General features: G+C 56.0%; 3 protein-coding genes and 1 long non-coding RNA gene across 7 annotated transcripts; all 4 read right to left on the reverse strand.

The window, feature by feature from the left end:
* Positions 1-3,934: 3,934 nt before the first annotated feature.
* Positions 3,935-4,915, reverse strand: APOC2 (apolipoprotein C2). The gene is made up of 3 exons (XM_023535208.1): positions 4,861-4,915; positions 4,536-4,692; positions 3,935-4,159 (listed from the first exon to the last, which is right to left on the reverse strand). Exons 1-3 carry the CDS (start codon positions 4,913-4,915, stop codon positions 4,069-4,071), a joined length of 303 nt encoding a protein of 100 aa, XP_023390976.1. The 3' UTR covers positions 3,935-4,068.
* A 1,323-nt stretch (positions 4,916-6,238) lies between these two features.
* Positions 6,239-8,137, reverse strand: LOC111744609. The gene is made up of 3 exons (XR_002782224.1): positions 8,064-8,137; positions 7,349-7,452; positions 6,239-6,434 (listed from the first exon to the last, which is right to left on the reverse strand). It is a non-coding gene; the product is annotated as an uncharacterized LOC111744609 (long non-coding RNA).
* Positions 8,138-11,148: 3,011 nt separating this feature from the next.
* Positions 11,149-13,617, reverse strand: APOC1 (apolipoprotein C1). 3 transcript variants are annotated; one of them, XM_011367968.2, is made up of 4 exons: positions 13,588-13,617; positions 13,171-13,245; positions 12,493-12,640; positions 11,149-11,344 (listed from the first exon to the last, which is right to left on the reverse strand). In XM_011367968.2, the coding sequence occupies exons 2-4, from the start codon at positions 13,226-13,228 to the stop codon at positions 11,287-11,289; spliced, it is 264 nt and encodes an 87-aa protein (XP_011366270.1). In that variant the 5' UTR covers positions 13,229-13,245; positions 13,588-13,617; the 3' UTR covers positions 11,149-11,286. The 3 variants fall into 3 exon arrangements, with proteins under 3 accessions (XP_011366270.1, XP_011366269.1, XP_023391125.1); XM_011367967.2 differs by having other exon boundaries at positions 13,498-13,599; XM_023535357.1 differs by lacking the exon at positions 13,588-13,617 and adding an exon at positions 13,373-13,421.
* A 2,481-nt stretch (positions 13,618-16,098) lies between these two features.
* On the reverse strand, positions 16,099-20,640 carry APOE (apolipoprotein E). Of its 2 annotated transcripts, none has more exons than XM_011367970.2 (4): positions 20,194-20,640; positions 17,944-18,001; positions 17,283-17,460; positions 16,099-16,918 (listed from the first exon to the last, which is right to left on the reverse strand). In XM_011367970.2, exons 1-4 carry the CDS (start codon positions 20,251-20,253, stop codon positions 16,213-16,215), a joined length of 1,002 nt encoding a protein of 333 aa, XP_011366272.1. In that variant the 5' UTR covers positions 20,254-20,640; the 3' UTR covers positions 16,099-16,212. The 2 variants fall into 2 exon arrangements, with proteins under 2 accessions (XP_011366272.1, XP_011366273.1); XM_011367971.2 differs by having other exon boundaries at positions 18,765-20,640.
* Between the last annotated feature and the right edge of the window lie 134 nt (positions 20,641-20,774).

Below are 20,774 nucleotides of genomic sequence, written 5' to 3' on the forward strand. Positions count from 1 at the left end.
TACTGCCCCCTGCTAGTAGTCCGTTCGTTGTCACCTAGTGGACACAGGAATTTCCGGGCCAACACGTGCGCTTCCCACGGGCTCGCTTCCTCCTGCCCCCTCTAATAGATCCTCCTCTTCTAGTTGTATGAACCTTCTAGGCCGTCCTGCCCGCTTCGCCCCGCCGGTTCCTCGAGTCCTTCCTGTTCCATGATTCTTGAGCTTTCCTGGCCACCGTAACGCTCCAAAACATCCCGCCTGGGCCACGCCCCTCTCGTGTCGCGACGGAACCCTCCCGGCCACCGTACCCCGCTTCGGCGAGCACGGCTTCCGGCCGGTGCGGTCGCCCTCTGACGCGTTCCTAACGCAACCCTTTTCCCCGACAAGTTCCCTTAGCTTGTCCAGGGTACTATTTAGGGGTCCTCACAGTCACCACACCTCCGAACTAGATTCTGTCAAGCCCTCGGACCCCTACTGTGGCGCGCATGCGCGTTCTTCAGCATCTCTCGACTCGGCTTCAAGGGTTCTAAGAAGTCCATGCTTTTTCTAAGCTATGTAGCTTTCTCAGCTCCAGGCCTGGACACGTGTTGAGAGATCCCGGCTTGGGGAGGGCGTTAGGGGTCCCAGAGAGGACAGAAGATTCTCAGCCGCTAAATGATCCTGGCCAAGTGACATATCTCTTTAAGCCTCAGTTTCTTCCTCTTTCATGAACTAGGCATTATAATAGTACCCTCTATTCCTCGTCCCCGTTGGTCCCGCCGGATTTGGGGGAAGACTCAGTGAAATCACCAATGTAAAGCACCTGGCCCCTGCCTCACACTTAGTAAGCGATCAACGTCTTGCGTTGTTATTACTTTATACATTAACTGGAAGGGAGAACAGGCTTTGCATTGGGATATTGTAATTATTTGTCATTTTACTATCTACATCCTCCACTTTCCTTTAGGTCTCAACTCAGCGTTATCACCTCCCCCAGGAAAGCCTCCTTGGACTCCCGCCCCCGTCCTATCCCTGCCCACTTTGGGTCGACACTGTCAGGGATGGGTGTGGTGTGTCTCGCCCTGGGCAGCTAAGCCCAGGGCTGTCCTGCTGTGCCCTCCAGCAATGCCCCAGGAGGTGACTGTTGAGTGAAAGGATGAAACTTGAGTGCAAAAGGTGAACGACTTACCTCTGGGGAACAACACAGGGACAAGAAAGAAGCTCAGAAAACTTCTTGTCCAGTCCCCTTCTCTCAGATAATGTAGCAATACGATTCCAAAATTGTAAGCCCAGTCTTAAGTGTAGGGATGAATGAACACACTGATTAAGCCCCGCCCCCAGACAGTGGGGATGGGGGGACAGATTGAGATTTCATGGGCCTCTTTTTCTTTATTTACTTTTAAAGATTTTCATTAAAATATAGCTCAATACAATATTGTGTTAGTTTCAGGTGTACACCATAGTTATTCGACATTTATACACCTAAAGAAGTGATCACTGCGATAAGCCCAGTACCCATCTGACACCGTACGCTATCACAATATTATTATTTTTTTAGTATATAACAATATTATTGGCTATATCTGCTATGCTGTCCATCATGACTTATTTGTTTATATCTGGAAGTTTGAACCTCATTCCTCTTCATATTTTCCTCCCCCTTTTTTTGATTTTTCAATTACAGTTGACAGTCAATACGATTTTATGTCAGTTTCAGGTGTACAGCATAGTGTGGACCTTTTTTCCAAAAGTACAGTCAATGGCCATGCCACCCTGAACAAACCCGATCCCGTCTGTTCTCTGAAGCTAAGCAGAGTCAGGCCTTGGATGGGAGACCACCTAGGAAGATCAATCCCTTATAAAAAATAAGGGATCGTAACCTGACAAGGTCCTTGCAATCTGTGAGGTCAACGAAGGGTTGCCTCACCTAAAAAAAAATAAAAAAGTACAAAATGACATGTACACATTTAAATAGAGCACCACAGAAATCCCAGACAAGTGAGGGGCTTTGAAGCTTAATCTCCAGATTCCTTGTAACTAACCCCATCTCTGCTCTCAGCTATAAATACCAAATAACTCAATCTTTCTTCCTTCTTTCATACACAGTAGAGTCCTGATGTATTGAAGAATGAGAGGCTCTCTGCTAGACTGTGACCTTAGATGGGACCCCTGCAAAGCCCTCCCCCATGTCTGTTGAGTGACCAGATCAATTCTTCCATTCCTTCTAACTGGTAAATAAATCCCAGGCCAGACTCACTCTCCCCTCCACTAGGGGACGCACAACACCGACCAGAGTCTGTGATTTCAGGTTCTAAGGGAGGAGGGGGGCCGAGGACCTGAACTTCTGGGTCCTAAGGTTAGGGATCCCGGACTCCTGAGTCTGAAGGAAGTGAAGTCTGGGGTCCCAGACTCCTGAATTCTGGGGAAGGAGTTGTCTGGGGACCTAGTTCTGGGGTCTTAAGGGGAATAGGACTTGTTGGGGGGGGGGGGGCTGAGAAAGGAAGGAGGAGTCTGGGAAGGGCACCAGGATTGGTTGGAAGTAGAACTGGCCTGGGCAGAGGTTTGGTTTGGCTTAAGTTCGTGGGAAACAAGTGGACAGAGCAGGGATTGTTCCCCCAGGGTACCCCCTCCCCATCGCCCGCTAGGTTTGGCAGCCTCAGCTCTTCTCAGGCCCTGGGGACTTGGGGACATTTCCCACAACCCCTCCCCAAGGCCCCTGTTTTCCACTAGACTCACAGCTGCCCAGCCTCAGGACCTGGGAAAACTGCCCCAACAGTGCTGAAAGGCTGGCAGGAGGTTAGTGCCAAGCAGATTAGGAGAAATGCAGGCCCTGGGTCCCAGAGGCCAACAGCCCCGCCCCTAGGGCTTGGGGGCCAGGAGTCAAGGTCCCCGGCCCCTCTACCATGGGCTTCAGCACTGTCTTCTCTCAGACCACAGAGCCTCGGTTCTTATTTGCACACCCTGTGCTTTTTGCCTGTAATTCCCCACTGCCCAGAGACCCCCTTCTGACCACTAACAATCCCACGCAGACCTGGGGGCCAAGCCGGTGCCCCTTCCCCTCCCCCATTTTCCAGCAACGACAGCTCCAAGCACTTTTCCTTGTGATGCAGAAGCCTGGGGGGCCCTTCCTGGGCCAGAGCCCACTACCTATTCAAGGCAGCCGCCCCCAGGCCTTGATCTGCTGACTTCCTCTTTTCTCCCTGGCCTGTGTTGCTTTCGAGTTATCTTCTCCATTGGTCTGCTTGCTCATCCTCTGCCTCCTCCCTGCGCCCCCCTCCAGCCTCTCTATTTGTAGACTCAGGATGAAATAGAGCGCCTGGCCCTGAGTAGGAGCTCAGGAAATGTCATGACTGTTGCAAATAAGAAGAGAATGACAGACAAAACATGCCACAAAGCTGTACTCACTAAACCACATGGAGTTGGGCCAGGACCAGATCAGCAGCATTTTGAGGGGTCACATGGAGACAAGACTGTCTCTGTCCTTTCCCTGCTGAGCTTCAGGGCCTGGTAGGGTCTCGATAAATGCACGTGAGACAAATGTATAAGAACTGTCATGGAGCACAGCTTTGGCAGGTCTGTCCTCGTGGGTCCCAGCCAACCTGGGCACTGACTTTCTATGCTCAGCAGTGACTTAAGGGCACTAGTCTCCCCTCTGTCACAGCACTGTTGGACAGCTCCATGCAATGACAGACGTAAAGTGGCAGCCCATGGCCTGGACACTGCTAGAGACCACTGCAGGTTAGCTCGTCCATGGTTTGTCATTTTACAGATGAGAAAGGACCTTAGTGAAGAACAGTCTCTAATTTTATCGTTACGATCACATATTGTTATTCAGCTCTTTATTCCAACTGACCAAGTTAGGACTACATACAAACACTAGGCTCTCAGTAAATGTTGGCCTGACTTAATGAGTCCTCCATCTTGGCTCCTGAGGTCTTAGAAAAGCAATCACATCGAAGAGAATAAACTTGGCTTTTTTTATTAATGAGAAATCAGGCTAAAGCTGGGAGCAGGATGCCTGGGAGCTGCCAGGATGTAGGGGTAAGTCACAGAGCCAAGCAGTTGCTGGAGTCTGGACTCTCCCCTTCTCTGCGATAGGGGGCCCAGCTGTTACAGGTCTCCCTTCAGCAGAGAAAGGAACTGGTCAGTTAAGATTCCTACGTAAGTGCTCACAGTTGCCGTGCTTACGCTGTACATGTCCCTGGGGAGAAAGGACAAAAGGTCTGAGGAGGGGGAGGCTGGGACCTAGACTCCTGGGTCTGGGGTAGGAGGGCCTGGGGGCCCAGACTCCTGGGTCTGGGGTAGGAGGGCCTGGGGGCCCAGACTCCTGGGTCTGAGGGAGGAAGGGCTGGGGGCCAGGATCATGAATCCTGCCAGAAAAGGCGACTGAACCCAAACTTCTGGATCCTAAGAGAGGGCAGGCTGGGACCTCAGAATCCTGGGTTCTGATGGCGCTGGGGACCAGAGCCGGGATATCTGGGCCTTGACAGAGTGTAGGTTTGTCAGACTTCTGAGTCTGGAGAAGAAGGGGCTGGGGGCTGGGGCTCCTGGTGCCCGGCATGGAGGTGGAGTGATACCTGATTTTCTCGTCCACGGGAACGTATGTCTTCTGGTACAGGGTATGGGCCGCTGATTTGGCTGTATCCCAGTAACCACTGAGTGAATCTTGCATCTGGGAGAGCAGCGTGCTGCTGGGAGCCTCATCTTGCTGGGGCAAATGGGCCCCCTGGACCTCTGCAGGGAGAGAGTGTGTTGGGAGAGCTGGTGGGCCTGCGGGGGGAGGGGGAAGGCAGAGAAGGAGAGGAGGGGCCAGGGGCTGGGCCACACAGGACCTGGGCAGGGAAGATGCTCAGGGCTCACCCCCCACCTCACAGTCCCACCTTCCCTGTGGCCCACACCCACCAAATCCCAATACCAGGAGGATGAGAAGCAGAGCCAGGAGATATCGGGTGTCCATGGCGTGGGAGGAAGACCTGGAACACTGAGGAGGGTGTGGGTCAGGGCCACTGGAGGGGTCCTTCACCCAGAAGGAGGGGCTGGGATCCCCCTCTCCCACAGCCTCACCCAAGTCGGGTTACTCATGGGTCGCCTCGGGCCTTCCTAACATTCTGTGACTCCGCTCCTGATTTTAACATCTTAATTCTAACATCCATTCATTCATTCAAGAAGCATTTCTTGAGCACCTACTATGCGCCAAACACAGTTCTGGGCCCAGGCGTGAACACGGCAGCGGCCCCGCCCTTAGGAAGCCCACGCGAGAGAGAAATAAAATGAACGAATATTAAATGAATAAAATATAGAGCATGTCACATGGAGATAAGAGCTCTGGGGGCAGAGAGTGTGTCGTGCAGCCTGGGAAAGCCTCAGCAGAGGGTGACATTTATGCTAAGGCCCAGTCAGTGCAGGGACGTGTGCCACGGACTCGGCTAAAGACCACTGTTTGGCTGGGCGTGTTTCTGCTACGTGGGCCCCGCTCGACCCCCATCCATCCATCCCACCCATGTGGTTGTGAAGAGCTTGGTATCTGACCCAGGAGAGAGAACAGCATGGGCAAACACTCTGCGTTTCTAAAGTCTGTGTTTCTTACACAGCAACTAACGTCGCCACTCTTGCAGTTTCTGATTTAACAATCTTTGCCCCCTCCCCGCCGACCACCCCTCCATTTCGGGCCCTCTCTTACCAGACTCTGGCGGGCGGTCCTCACCAGCTCCCAGGAGCAGAGAAAGGCTTTATAGCTCCTGGGATCCACCTCCCCTCCACGGCGCCACCGCCACCTGGCCGCCTAGGCCAAAGTCCAGGCCAACGGAACCACCAAGGGGGTGGGATGGGGCACAGAGGGCAGTGACGTTCCCTGAGGTCAAGCCACAGAGAGCCCCCACTCTGAAAATCCACCCCTGAGAGGGACAGGCTGGGTGGGGGCTGTAGTGGGGCTGGGGGTTCTGGGCACCCACCAGGAATGGGTCTGGGGTCTTCATCGTGTGGGAAGTAAAGGCAGAGCTCTGAATGAGGGGTCGCTGTGGGGACCTGCGAACCCTACCTGCTCCCCAGATCTCACCCTCCATCCCAAACTGAGGAGCCTGAAGCCTCCCGCTCCCCACAAGCCCACAGCGGGTCTCAGGACTGGGGGGTGGTCACTCCCCCCACTCCTTCCCTCAGCACCCCTCAACCCTCCCTCCCTTGCCAAGCGTCACTTCCTCTACTCATTAACCGCTGGAGGAGTGTGGGGCGAGGTCATCTCTGGCCTCACTGAGGAGAGACTGGGACAGGGACACAGAGAATAATTTCTTTATTGTGGAGGCTGTGAACATTTTAATCCCGGTTTCTGTCCCCCATACGGATGCTGGGGACACAGGTCGTGGGCCTTGTTCAGGAGGCTGTCGTTGGAGCTGCGAAGCCGGGCCTTGGCATGGGGACCCAGGTCCCACAGGGGGTTGTTAGAGTAGGTCTGCACGAAGTCCTAGAAGGCCTTGGGGACCCTGCAGGAGAAGGGTCATCACAAATGAAACCCCAACTACTCCCAGGTCTCTGCCCTGTTCACCCCCTCCTCCCTCAGACCAGGATCTGGGCCCCCAGCCCCTCCTCCTCCAGCCCAGGATCTGGGCCTCCAGACCCTCCCCCACCAGCCCAGGAGCCCGGCCCCCAGCCCCTCCCCCCAGCCCAGGGGCCCGGCCCCAGCCCCTTCTGTACACACTCGCTGGAACCACTGCCAGTTCTGTCTGGTCCTAGTCAGCAGCGGCTCCATCAACTCCTTCACTGCCCGCATCAGGCTCCGGGAACTACTCGCCGACCCTGGCAGAGGGGCTCAGGGTTCCTGCAGGCACTTCTTGCGGGCATTCTAGGTGGGACCAGGGGCAACCTGGGTGGACTGGGACCCCAGAACCCTTCCTCCTCCCTTTTCCTCCTCGCTCATTGTCACCGTCACCCCTAGCGGCCCAGGGGCAGCCCCTCGCCAGTCCTCTCACCACTGGCCTTTCCCTCCTTATAGGTCCCTCTGACCACCTGTCCCCCTTCATCTCCGTTCACCTCTGTGCCCGTGGCCCCTCCTGTCACCCCTCTGTCTGCCTTTGGTTTGCTCCCTTAGTCGGTCACCCCGCCTCTTTGGCCCCTTGTCTCCCTCCTGGTGCCTCCTACACTGCTTGACCTTGCCGCCCCCTCCGCTCTCCTGCGACCCCCACGCTGTCTGAACCACCCCCATGAGCAGAGCAGGGTGCGCACAGGACGACTCTCGGTCCCCGGGGAAGGCAGTCGGCAGGCCTGTGCTACCCTGGTCTGCCCCCACGTCCTTGCACCCACCTGTCTGTCCAGCACGCATGCGCCCGAGCAAAGCCCCACCCGCAGAGAGCAGCCGTCACACGGGTGCATGGGTGCACCCACGTATAGAGGCACCCACCTGGCCCGCGGTGTACCCTCGGGCAATGACTCAGCCTCTTCAAGACTCAGTTTCCTTCCTGTAGAATGGGATGATTGGACCTTCCTCATGGGGTTATTGTGAGACTTCGGAGTGAACACGCGTAAGGCACGTGTTAAAACTTTCAATGCATGTGCACAATCTAGATATAGTCGCACCGGTCCTCACAGACACACACACTCAAATCTTTTGCACACACATATACCACGGCTGCATATCCGTACTTACACACACTCAAGCACACGTGCATGACCACCGTCATCTGTTCCAGCCCCTCATCTGTTCCTCACACGCGGCTGCCACGGACACATACTCCCAGACACGCTCACACATCTGCACACTGCAGAGCGCACAAGCTTCGTATCCACGTGTCTGCAAACTGTACCGCTCGTCACACAATCACGCTCACACCCCACACTGCTACTGGGTCCCCACAGCTGCCCGCCCGCTCCTCACCCACAACGTGGACCAAGACCACAACGCAGAGGCTGAAGGAGGGCAGGGCTTGGGGCCACCGTCCAGGGAGCAACATTTCTGGGGGCTCTGTCCCTCTGTGCTCTGCTCTCCAGGCTGGGGGAGGGGGAGATACACTGGGCAGAGCCCTCTCCTGACCGCCTCGCCACGCCCCTTGGCAGAGACTTCAGAGAGAGAGACCCAGGTGACAGTGACAGTCAGAGGCTATGCCCGCCCCTCTTACCCTCTTTCCCGTCCTCCTGGCACCCTGGCCTGACAGGGGAAGACAGAATGCTCTTCGGTCTCCTGTGCTGAACTGCATTCAAATCCCGGATCCACCTCATGTGACAGCCCCTCCTTCTGGTCTCAGTTTCCCGCTCTGTAAAATGAGCCCTGATCCATACGCCAGGTGGGACATCGATCCAGTGAAACGGTCCCAGGAAAGATGTTAACACGGAGCCCCCTGGGCAAGGAAGGTGCCCACGATCATCTCCGTTTATCATGATTTATCTCATCCCTTGGCTATGCCAGACATGTCCTCACTGTGTGGCCTGGGTAAATACACCCCTTTCTCTAGGCCTCCGTGTTTTCAGCTGTGAAATGGGCATGGTGATAAACGCCTGCCTCACAGAGCCCGTGTGAGGGGTGGGTGAGGCGGGGAAGGAAAGCTCCAGGCCCATGCAGTAGGGGGTTATCAGCATCAGATTCTGCCCTATGTTAAACAGAAAGAAAGTGAGCCTTTTTCTCCTGAAGGACCCAGCCATGAGCCAGGACACGTGGCCCACGGCTCAGCCGGGGGACAATGGGCCATGGTGGTCAGACAAAATGCAGGACGCCTGGTGACATTGGAATTTCAGATAAATAATGCGTTTCATTTCTAGTATAAGTATGTCCCGTGCCATATTTGGGAATCGTTCTAAAAATTACTTGTTGTTTATCTGAAATGCAAGTCTCACTGGCATCCTGTATTTTTAGGTGGTAAATATGACAACCCCACCTCAGCCACGACCTGAACGACCACACAGGACAGTACCGACCCGGAGGCCTCCGAGGGAATGCTGTCCATTCCGGTGGCCTCAGCATAGGCTCTGGCACACAGTAGGTGCTCAACAGACGTTTCCCAGAGCTCCTCACCAACAACCATCAGCCGGATAAATCCTCCTAGAGTTTCTGTTTGGGACGATGAAAAAGTTCCAGAAATGGATGGTGGCGATGGTTGCACAACGTTATGAATGTACCTAATGCCACCGAACTGTACATCTAAAAGTGGTTAAAATGGGACATTTTATGTTATGTTTCTTACTGTAATAATAATAGAAAAAGAAACAGGTCGCCGTGAGTCGTGTTGTGGCTCCACGTCTTTCTGGCTGTGTGACCTGGTGCAAGTTGCTTAACCTCTCTGGGCCCGTTTATTCATCCACGAATAGGAGTCATGGACCACCTGTCCTGGAGAGGAAAGGAGATTGTCTACGTAAAGTGCTGTGCGCAGTGCCAGACATGCCACAAAGGCGCTCGGTCAATGTCATCTGCTGTTAATTAAACTTGCGTTTCCTGAACATGCGCGATGCACCAGGCACAAACTCGCTGAGTGAACTCACAGCGGCCCTGCGAAGGGAACATCTCTGTTGTTCCCATTTTGCAGATGAGGAAACCGAGGCTGCAAGAATTGAGGGGTAAGACCACTTAGCCACGGCCTCTCAAGCAGCAAGTGGGGAATTTGAACCTGGCCATGTCACTCTACCCAGCTAAGCCAGGACAACCTCTGCCCCATGTCCCCGCTCAAATTCTAGAGGGTGAGGGGGAGGTTGGAGCAGGGCAAGGGGTGGGCCCAAGAGGAGGTCTCTGACCTCTGGCCCAGCTCCAAGGTCACTGTGGGCTGTTTGCTTCTTGCAATGTTTGCCCATCTCGGGGACAGGAACAGGCTGAAGGTTGTTCGAGGCTGACCTAGAGACAGCTCAAAAACAACTTTGGGGCAGATGGGTGGAGAGAGGTCACGAGGAGGGAGTGGGGTTTGGGAGAGGTAGGCCCCAAGACCCCAGCGCGTGTGTCTGCTCAGAGCTTGAGGCTGTCTTTACAAACGAAATGCACACTCACTCTGTGAACTGTGCCTCCAACTCCTCTGTCCCGTGAGTCTCTGGGCCTGCAGCCTGAGAGCTCTCCAGGGGCCGATGAAAAGGCTTGAAAAGAAGTTTATTGGCTTCAAAATGCTAGAAAAAGGGCCAAGTAAAAATTAGTAATTGTTCGATTAGATGGGTATAGAACATACCCTTATGCCAACTAGCCAACCGCAGCACAACTCACACGGTTAACATCTGCCGAGAGATGTGGGTTATAATGCTCATATCCAGCATTTTCTTCTGCTGGATATGACGTGAATGAGGCCGGGGGCCGGGCGTATGTGTGGCAGCCGCCACCTTCCTCAGGGCGACTCAGGGAAGAGGGAAGCGGAGTAAGAATGTGGCACCTGGGACCACCACCCGGGTTCAATCCTGGCTCTACCGACTTTGGGCTGTGACATTACGTAGGTGACTTTAGCCTTCTGTGCCTCAGTTTCTTTCTCTGTAAGACAGGGTCGATGATAACATCTACCTCAGAGGGGTTTTGTGAAAATGTAATGTTTAGTTTTTTTCTTCTCCGGATTTAGCACACTTGTTTCACAGAATATTATTGAGCCTCTGTACCATGCTGAGCCCTCTGCTAGGCTATGCCTGAGGACACGGTGGTGATGATGGCCCTGGCCCTGTCCTCTGGGGGCTCACAATCCAGTGGGGGAGACAGACAGGTCACACACAGTGACCCAGAGTGGGGAAGGCTGGGATGGGGTGGCTTGACTCAGCATGGAGGTCAAGGAGGGCTTCCTGGAGGAGGGAACATCATTGCTGAGACTTGCGGGGTGGGGACTGTGTCCGTCTAGCCCAAGTCCTATCCTTGACTTCTTCCATATCTCCTTCATTATCTATTGAAAATGTAAACACCTACTGTGTGCACGGTGACAAATCACCCCAGTCCCTTATCTTGGGCAGCCCACCAGGGAAGAGTACTGTATAGCAGAGTGTTAGCCCCAGGTCTCCATTTCCTGGCTGTGTGACCTTGCACAAGTGACTGCACCTCTCTGGACTTCAGGGCCTTAATGGGATTACTAGGGAGGGCCCAGCTCTCAAGGTTCCTGTGAGGATTCTTTTGAGATCTTGAAGTCCAAAGTCCTCAGCACAGGGCAAGTAGAGAATCCACAGTGCATTTGAGACCCGCTTCCTTTCCCCAGAGGTGCACCCCGCCCCTCCCCCAACCTGTCCCACAGCCCTGGCGGCACAGCAAAGAAGCTCTCAGAATTCTCCATAGGATTTTTATTGCTGGTGGTAGGGGGTGGACATGGCCATGTATTGTAGAGGAGGTCCTCGGTATAGGGACCAAAGGTTTTCAGAGCACCCTCTCGGGCACAGGCAGAGCAGAGGGGCTCCCACTGGCATTCAAAAAGTGGTTTCAAATTTCTCCTTTACTTTATGGAACAACTCCGAAAACCAGTTCCTGTAGGGAGAGATGGGGGAGGGGTCACCGTGCTTTGCCTTCTCTGGGGGCGCCCAAATCCTGCTCCCTGACTCCCTGATCTTGTCCTGCCCTCAAGAAAACAGCAGGGCTCCCCCCGCCTGGGAGGGGAGGAGAAAGCCTGGGCTGGGTGGCCCAACTTCTGTGCCTCAGTTTCCCAGCGGCACCAGAGAGCCTTAAAGTCTGAACGCTCTGCCTCCGCCTGGCTTTTGAGGCCTTGTGTCTCTTACTACCAACACTTTCTCTAAGCCGGCTCAGTCCCCTAGTCATTCAAGGCCCCTTTCCGGGCCCCTGCCTCTTGGGCCAGGCTGTACCCCTTGCAGGGAATGCCACTGTCTCCTTGAGTATCTACAGATCTTTCTGCCTCAGGCCTCTACACTCACCCTCCACAGGGGACATACTTCCCAAGTTTCTCAGATTTCTGGCTGGATTTTCCTAATCATTGGGATCTTACTTTAAAGTCTTATCTCTTCAGAAACCAGTCTGCAAAGGCCCCTCCCCAGTTCTTGGCAGTTTAAACCCACCTGTTTATCTTCTCCCGGCTCAGCTCTATCTGGGCTAATCTGGAAATCCACTGGTTTACTGTCTGTTCCTTCCCACACTCTCTCTCCCCTACAGACTGTCAATCCCCGCCCCCACCCTGCCCCCAACCCTATGCGCTGGGACTTTCTCTTGTTCATGACTTTTATTCCCCATGTTGGAACCGTTCCTGGCACTTAGCAGGTGCTCAATAAACATTTGTTCATGAATAAAGGATTCTCTAACTCACCAAATGGAGCCGGCGTTCGTTAAATACCATGTCGGGCATTTCGAACGTGCCAAACGCTATGCCAGTCCCCTAGTCTACCTCCCCTTAGAACCACCCACTTCACAGGTGAGGAAACTGAGGCTCGCGACCACACAGGGCGCAGTGAGTCTTTGCCAGCCTAATCCGTCCAACCCCCAAACTTGGGTCTTTCACCACCCCCCAGGACCATCTCTACAGTGGGGCTAGATGCGGGAGTCAGGGAACCTGTCCCCCGAGTCTGAGCACCCTGAGATCCAGCTGTGTGACCACAGGGACAGTGCCGACTTTCCCAGTCTGTTAGTGGATACCCCCCTCCCTCCCACACGTGGGGAAGGGTCCTAACTGGGTCTTCTCCGAAAATTCGCTCTTTTTGATGTGGTCTATGGCTGTCCGGAACTTCTCCTCCACGGTGCTTCCAAACTCCTTCAGCTTCCCCGGGATGCTCTCCAGGGAGCTGGAGATATGTGGGTCCGCCTGGGCTGGAGCTGGGCCTGTCCAGAAGAGGGGCAGGGGTGCGACAATTTCAGTATCGGGAGCCCTTAGAATGAGCTTCCAGGGATAGAAAAGGAGACCTTTGAATAGGATTCTTGGGGGGATCATGGTATTAGAATTGGGGGGGTAGGTGCGGTATGAGTGACCAGGTAGCGTTCAAGTTGCTGAGTATCCCCTTACTCTTAGCACTGGAACCCCCCCCTCCACCTCTGCCCCTCTCTGGTCATAAAAGCAAGACAGCCAATCCCGAAGGAGTGAGAGTCCTTACATCATCTGTAGCTAGGGCGCCCCTGGGCAGATTGGTTACCCGCTGGACCGCCCTTGAGAGAACACTGAGAGCTCATGTGATGGGTGGGAGAGGAGGGTGGGAAGAGCGGGGGTGGTGCTGATCAGTGGACAGCAGGGGAACCAGGGCACAGGAGGGGCCCAGAGCTCTCCAGGGTCCTCCAAGCCTGGGCCCCAGGCTCATGGCCAGCTTCACGCTTCCAACTCTCAAACTCCCAGATTCTCTTATCCCATCCATTTTTACCTTCCAAAACCATCGCCAGAACCACCGCCAGGACCGGTAGCGACAGGATGAGCCTCATGGCTGCACCGGAGGGGTCTGGAAACAGAGGTGGAGGTTGGGGTGATCAGTGGCGCCTCTCCTCCCTCCCCCAAGGTCCCTCCACTCCTCTCCGTGTGCTCTTGGTGTGTGTGTCCAGGGTCCCTTCCCAGCACCTAGCACCAACCTGGATCAGACTCTGGACAGCCCTGGGAGTAGGTCCCGGCCTTTATTGTCTGGGGAGAGGGTGGGGCAAGTTTACTTCCCTCCCTCGGAGGCTCCCCTGGCACCTGCCTCTCTGTGCCCACCCACCTTTTCCTCTTCTGTCCCTCGCTGGTGGGGGTGGGGGTCAGGTGGGTCACTATCAAGTCCCTCAGCCTGAAGCCTCTTGCCGTTCATTACCCTTGCCGCCAAATCTCCCTGTTGGGGGACCTCAGCCGGAGCCCCTAGTTCCCTCAGGGGGCAGCCTTCATCCTCTCCCCCTCCTGCTCTCTGTTACTCAGTAACTCAATTCACACTGTGTCCCCAGGCCACCTCTTCCATCCCTTCCCCCTTCTCAGCAAGCTTCTTCAGCTCAAACAACTCTTGCTCCATGCCCGTGGGGTCACACAGTCTGCCCCCACACTCCCGCCCGCCACGCCCCCTCCACCCTCCTTTCAGGCTAGCCCTTCGGGTCCCCCCTCTCCTTGCACCTGGCGGCATCCGGGCCTCTCTGGATGCTGTCTGGAGCCTGCACTCCACAGCTCCCGATCTCCCTTTTGGGGAGGGTTTTTTCAGCCTGTCTGAACCACACAGCCTCATCTGCAAGGCTTCTAGTGTGCGCCCCTCCATCCATTCTACCAGGTCCCCCCAACCCTGCCGTCGCCCGGCCACTCTCCAAGCCTCCAAGGCCCCTATAAACGCTCCGTCTGCTCCTCTTCACACTCTCAGTCCCCTCATGGCACCAAGCCTCCCAACCCTACATCTGTCCCCCAGGGCTGGAGTCCAATGCTTCCCCCGCTTCTTCTCAGCTGCCTTTGACCGCTAGTGACCTCTGGTAGTTCAGGGGAGGGTGGCCCTGGGCCCCAGACTCTAGGTTGACTGGCCCTGTGCCCCCACAACCACGTGTCAGCCTGGGGGCGACAGGGGATGGTTGTGAAAGGGACTCACAGACCCGAGGCTGGCAGGATTGCAACACCCTTCTGGCCAGCTCAGCAGCTTCCAGGGCCTGTCAGACCCCAGCTGTCTTCCCAGACATCTGCTTCCTCTGTGAGTGCACAGCCCTCCTCAGACATCCATCCCAATGTCTGCCCCACCCTCCCCCGCCCCACAGGAATGCAACAACTTTGTTTTGCCAGTCTTTTTAAAAATTTAATTATTTAAATTAGTTTCAAGTATACAGCATATTGGTTAGACATCTATGATGTTCATAAAACGATTCCCCCCAATTGTTCCCTCCCTCCCCGGGCCCTCCACGTAGCCATCATATTAATGCTTTCTCTCTGCCGTGCTCGCTTTTCCAGTCTTAACCTCACCTCGACTATAGGGGTTTTTGTTTATGGATGAGGAAACTGAGGCACAGCCAAGGACATTCAATGGTAAAGTGTGGGGGGCTCTCTCGGACCCCAGGCTATCTCCCCTGACCTTTGCTGGAGTCAGCCTCTGCCCCACAGCACCCCCTGTCAGCCTGTGTTCCCCAAAACTGCTTCCCCAGCCCTTGTCTCACCCCTTAGACCTGACTGGGGTTGTGGTGAGGTGAGACACTCCTCTTTGTTCAGATGTCTTCATTTGTGAGAATTCAAAATTCATCTCTTCGAGTGGGAGACATGGCTGATGCTGCCTCCCTCCTTGACATCTGGGGAAACTGAGGCTCTGAGAGGGCTCGGCGCCAGCTCTGGGGCGCACAGCGAATCGGCAGCAGGCCTGGCTGGGACTAGGCCCCCCTGCCTTTGAGCCCGCTGACCCTTCCCCTCTCTGCTGAGCCGGGGCTGAGTCAAGGAGCACAGGCCCCCTTGGGAGACACGAGCTCAGGCCTCGCCTGTCCTTTGGTGAAAGCCCTGCTCCCCTCCTCTGAGACCAGAGCAGGCGGGAGAGGGAGGTGCCTGCGAGTCCATCGGGGCCTCGATCAACCTCTGCCAACTCCCAACTCAGTCTCCCAGTCCCGGACAACAGGGGCCTGTGCAGATCCTCACGGAAGGTTCCTCTCCGTTCTCTCTCCAGCCCGGACCCAGCATCCGAGAGAGAACAGGGGACAGGGAAGCACAGCTCAGGGAGAAGGGACTTGAATACCCAGAGGGAAGGAGAAGGGCAGAGGGCTCAAGTAGAACAGAATGGCAGGGAGGACAAACCCTCACGGAGGAGCAAGGGAAAAAAAAAAAAAGCTAGGCCAGAGCAAGAGAAACCGGGCTGGGGAGACAGAGGTGGAGGAAAAGACAGAGGTGGAGGAAAAGAGGAAGCTGGGAAAAGGAAGCAGGACAGACAGGCCAGGAGAGGGAAGGAGGTAGAATCAGCTAAGACTGGATGCGGCCGGGGGAAGAGAATAATGAGCGGGAACAAATAAAAATGGCCTCCTAATGGCAGTGGTCTCGGGTCCTTTGAGTCACAACTCTATGAAGCAGATATTATGAAGCTGGGTAAACCGAGGCTCAGAGAGGTTGCTTTTGCCCACAGTAGTCAGGGTCAACTGCAGGATTTAATCCAGGGGTGGATTTAGTCCAGAACCACATCTCAGAGACAGGACGGAAAGAGGGAGAGAAGAGAGGGTGAGCGGCAGAAAACCCCAGAAAGGGACGGAAGGAAGCAAAGACAGAGTTAAAAGAGGAGACAAAAAAACAGAAACGCGCGTGGGCGGAGGGGACGGGACCGAGACCCACGTGTGCGGAAGGAGAAACTGAGGCTGGAGCTGTGAGAAATCACACTCGAGACTCCAGCCACTGCTGTGAAACGTGCTGAATCTTTATTAAGCCGGGGCCCCCCGGGGGACAGCGGGGGCTGGGAGAGGCGAGGGCGCAAGTGGCAGGAGGGGGGCCCGCCATGCATGCCCGGCACTCATTTGGTCTTGCTGGGCTTGGTGGAGGGGCTGATGCCCAAGGTGGACTGCACCTTCTCCACCAGGCTGGCCCACTGGCGCTGCATGTCTTGCACCAGGGGCTCGAACCAGCTCTTGAGGCGGGTCTGGAAGGCCTCGGCCTGCAGGCGCACCTGGCTGGCCTGCTCCTCCACCTTGGCCTTCAACTCCTCCATCTGATCGCGCATGTCGTCCAGACGGTCGCGGGCCTGGCTGCCCACCGACTCCAGCCGCCCGCGCACCTTCTGGCCCCAGGCCTCCGCCCGCTCCCGCAGCTGCTGGCTCGGGGGAATGGCCTGCAGGGGGCCCTCCATCATCAGAGGCCCGAGGCGCTCGTGGACGGCGCTGACTCCGCGCTCCGCGGCCTCGCGGGTCCCGGCCTGGTAGACGGCCAGGCGCTTCTGCAGGTCTTCCGCATCACGGAGCAGCCGCTTGCGCAGCTTGCGCAGGTGGGAGGCCAGGCGGCCCTGCAGGTCGTCGGTGTTCTGGCCCAGCGCGGCCTGTGCCTCGCTGCGGTACTGTGCCAGGCGGGTGCGCACGTCCTCCATGTCCGACTCCAGCCGGGCCTGCGCCGCCTGCAGCTCCTTGGACAGGCGGGCCTGCGTCTCCTGGGCTATGGGGCCCACCTGCTTCTCCAGCTCCTCCTTGTAGGCCTTCACCTCCTTCATGGTCTCCTCTATCAGCAGCCTGCGGGCCAAGAGGGCAGGAGGGAGCATGTGGGTGGAGAGAGACAAAAGGAGAAAGATGGGGTGTGGGGACAGAGACCCCAAAGAGGAACAGGCCAAGAGGACGAGACAGCAGCAGAAACAAGAGAGAAGGGTGTGAGACACTGCCCTAGAATGATGGAGGGAGAGACGGACAGGAACACGCCAGAGACAGAACCAGACAGGTAAAACCTGGAGTCCGAGGCAGAAAGAGGAAGTAAGAAATGAACAGATCCCCTAGGAGCTGGTGACAGGGATGGAAAGAAACCCAGACCAGTGGAAGTTGCGGGTCTCGAACGAACTGCCCACCAGGAGGGGCCGGGGCCAGGCGAGGAGGGGACACTCACTTCAGCTCCTCAGTGACCTGGCTGTTGAGCAGCTCCTCCTTCACCTTGTTAGACAGCGTCTGCACCCAGCGCAGGTATTCCCAGAAGCGGCCCAGCGCCTGCTCCCAGGGCTGCTTGGCCTGCCACCTGTCGGGCTCCTGCCCCAGCTTCACCTCCTCCTCCACATCGGCCCGGCATCCTGCGCGGAGCAAGTTCAAGGCAGTCAGGGTCCTCCCTCCCCTCCAGGCACACAGTAGGTGCTGTACAAATGCTTCTGCACTTCTTCAGGGCACTGGTGGGCAGGGAGGGCGTGGAGGGACGGCCAGCCAGTTTCATCACTTAACAGGCATTTACTGAGTGTGTGGTCCACGCAGGGCCGTGCTGGGGGTGACGGAGAATAAAGATAATCACAGCTGACACTTACATAGTGATCACTATCTGCCCGACGACAATGTATTAGGAAAATGTTATAACACCTGTTTTAAGGATGGGGCAACTGAGGCCCAGAGAGAGTAAACAGTTGCTCAGAGCCAATGAATATTAAAAGAGGCCTCAGACCTGGACCTCCTCTCAAGGGGGAGAGAGACCAGCAGAAGGGGGGACCCAGGGATGAAAGAAGGCAGCGGGTACAGGTGAGATGGAAGGGGGAGGGGCAGGAACCTCAGCAAGCCCCACCCCATACCTGCCAGGAGTGTCACCACTAGGGCAGCCCACAGAAACTTCATCTTCAGCAGGTCAGTCTGGGGGAGGGAGAAACTGTCAATCAACAGCCAGTGGGGTCTCTGTCCAGCCATAGCCCCACCCCCCCCCCCCCCCCCGAGGCCTTCAAAGCCTCCCCCAGCCCCAGATCTGCACCATCCTAATCCCACCACAAACATTTACCTAGTGCCCTCCATTGTCTATTTAACTCCCTCATTGTCTTCTGTCTCCTCATCCCAAGGTCAGCCTCCCCGCCAAAATTCCATCTCCCTCTCCCGGGGTTCAAATTCCACTCACCCCGCCCGCGCCCGCCAGCCTTCCATGTGGCTCCAGCTGGTTCTGAGTTCCAACCCAGCATCCCTCACTATGCCTTCACATTCTAAGCTCCAGCTTCACAACCGAGTGCCTTCCTCCACCCATCCCCTAAGTTAACTCTCATTTAAAATCCTCCCACCAATGTCCTAGCTATCCCACCGCCACCCCCGAGCTTCCAGGTAATGGGGATCTGAGGATGCAGGGGCATCCAGTAGGTGCCCAACAAATGCGTGACAACACGTGGGCTCCTGCTATGGCTCAACTGGCTCTTCGATTAGTCCAGATGTCCCACTCACCCCACCTTCTAGCCGAGTCGGGTCGCCCCTGGGACCGGCCCCCACCTCCCATAGATCCAGTCCCCAGCCTCTGACCTCATCCCCAGCTCGTGATTCTGTTCTGATCCAGGCGTAGGACAGTCACCTCCTCCCCCCGGCCCATCCCGCACAGAAGCCCTGAGCTGGTCTCTGTGCTCCCAATTCTGCTTCTCACCGGCTCCTGGGGAAGCCGTCCTTCGCCTCCGCTCTGGCTGAGTAGGACTCAAGGATAGATCCCAGACTCCTCCAATTATAGGGCTCCCCCTGCCCCGCCCATTCCTCCAGGGCTAGGGCCGCTGGGCCAGCCCCCAGTCACGAGGTGGGCAGGTCTCCCCCTTCACACAGCCGGGAGGAAAGGAGGTGGGGCTTGGAGGCCTTGTGACGCCCCCAGCCCCCATGAGGGGAGGCACCATCTTACCCAGTAACTCAAGGCGCCCTCTATTCTAGGGGGCCGGGCATGGGAGGGGAAGGCGCAGGCAGCCGCTGAGAGCACCCCTTGTCTGCTCCTCTTTTCTTGTGGATGAGTAAAATTTTGGGAGAGGGCTGGGGTCACGAGATCCTGGGTCAGAGGAAGGAGGGGCTAGGGGCTTGGATTCCTGGGTCTGAGGGAGGAGACTGGAGGCCGACAAACGGGATGGGAGGCTGGGGACAGTGGAACGCATCTGCTGAAGGCCTGGGCTTTGAGAATGAAACTTGGGTCTTAATCCTAGCTCCCTCTTTGGTTGTGACTTGGGTACAAATGAGCCTATTTGAGCCCCTGTCCACATGTGTGAAATGAAAATCCAGCACAGGCACTGCGGATTCCAGATGCCTGGAGTGTGTCTTCATTGGGCTTGAAGCACTTATGCTGCCCGGATAGGACTGGGGACTGAACCAAACTGCCACGGCCTGAAATCCGGGCTCTGTCAGTTGCCAGCTGTGTGACCTTGGGCAAATGACCAGGCCTCTCTGAACACTGTTTCTTGGTATACAAAAGCAGAGAAATAGCTGCATTTACACCATCAGTCAGTGATGCAACGAGCTACAAGAAGTCCTTACTTAACCTCGTTGACAGATGGTTCCTGGAACTTCGGCAAAGCAACGTATAACAAAACCAATTTTACCAGAGGCTAATTGATAGAAATGAGTTAAGTTCCAACCGGTATCTCGTTATGAGGAAACGATGTGGAACAAAACGTTGAGAACCTGCTGTACCCTATTAATGAGGCAGAGAACACCCTTGGCACACAGTGGGTCCCAGCTTAGATCTAAGTGCTGGGACTGGCCATAGTGAATGCTCCAATACTGTTACCTCCCTAGCAGCCCTGTTACAAGAATCCAGCTGTTTCACAGATGAGAAACCCCAGGTTCAGAGCCAAGGCCACACAGGAAGAACCAGAGTTGGGATGGGATTCCATGGGGTCAGGGGAGGCCGAACGCCTGGTCCCAGGAAGCGGGCCCCAACGCCAGACAGGCCTGTTTGCTTTGGCCTTTGAGGGCACTGACAGAGGGGGCATTGTGGCTTCTCTAGGTAATAAGGGGTCATCTCTGCCTAGCTGCCTCCCTCTCCAGACCCTTTGTGTGTGGGTTTCTGTTCCCATCTGGGGGGTCAGGGGTGTGTTTACCTGAGCTCTTGGTGGGCCGGACTGATCCCCCCTGCTCCCAGCATCGGACGACTGAGACATTGGTGACTCAGCCTCCGAACTTCCTCCTCCAGACCAGGGTCAGAGACTTCAGGCCCTTCCCCAGGCCCAGGAGTCCTCCGCCCAAGCCATTCTCCCCAGTCAGGCTCAGTAATTGATTCCTAAATCTTTCCAGGTGCTTGAATCCTTCATGAAACATCTGGAAGCTTGGACCTCCCTGTCAGAAAGAAGGTCCTAACGCCCCATCACCCCATGCCCCTTTTGGAACCTGGAAAGCCCTGGTCTCAGCCTGCTGCCTCCGCCCCTGCATTCAGACAGGGCCATCCCTGTTGCTTGAGCTTGTAGGAACAAAGTCTCCTGTAGCCACTCTGGCCAGGCCAAGGGGCAGGCAGTGACCAGAAGACCCCGCCTTCCTGGTGAGGGAAGGCCTGTGATTTCCCAGGGAGGGCAGAAGTCACATGGTGGCTGTGTGATCCTGAGCCAGGATAGACCCCTTTCCAGTGTCGCCCTTAGGCGTTCCAGCCTCTGGCGCCCCCTACCGACGGCTGGGAAGGTCAGACTGG

This window comes from Pteropus vampyrus, unplaced genomic scaffold (genome assembly GCF_000151845.1).
Source record: "Pteropus vampyrus isolate Shadow unplaced genomic scaffold, Pvam_2.0 Scaffold138, whole genome shotgun sequence".
NCBI classification, from domain to species: domain Eukaryota; kingdom Metazoa; phylum Chordata; class Mammalia; order Chiroptera; family Pteropodidae; genus Pteropus; species Pteropus vampyrus.

Bases quoted from the DNA above. Each gene is read 5' to 3' on its own strand.
- APOC2 (XM_023535208.1), bottom strand. From the start codon at position 4,915: ATGGACACCCGATATCTCCTGGCTCTGCTTCTCATCCTCCTGGTATTG. The intron at 4,693-4,860 runs GTGGGTGTGGGC...CTCTCCCTGCAG, and splicing joins CCTCCTGGTATTGGGATTTG to AGGTCCAGGGGGCCCATTTG. The intron at 4,160-4,535 runs GTATCACTCCAC...CTTTCTCCCCAG, and splicing joins CCCGTGGACGAGAAAATCAG to GGACATGTACAGCGTAAGCA.
- APOE (XM_011367970.2), bottom strand. From the start codon at position 20,253: ATGTCTCAGTCGTCCGATGCTGGGAGCAGGGGGGATCAGTCCGGCCCA. The intron at 17,461-17,943 runs GTATGGGGTGGG...TGCTCCGCGCAG, and splicing joins AGTGGTGACACTCCTGGCAG to GATGCCGGGCCGATGTGGAG. The intron at 16,919-17,282 runs GTGAGTGTCCCC...CTTGGCCCGCAG, and splicing joins CAGGTCACTGAGGAGCTGAA to GCTGCTGATAGAGGAGACCA.
- APOC1 (XM_011367968.2), bottom strand. From the start codon at position 13,228: ATGAGGCTCATCCTGTCGCTACCGGTCCTGGCGGTGGTTCTGGCGATG. The intron at 12,641-13,170 runs GTAAAAATGGAT...TCTTCTGGACAG, and splicing joins TCTGGCGATGGTTTTGGAAG to GCCCAGCTCCAGCCCAGGCG. The intron at 11,345-12,492 runs GTTAGGACCCTT...CTCTCCCTACAG, and splicing joins GAATTTTCGGAGAAGACCCA to GAACTGGTTTTCGGAGTTGT.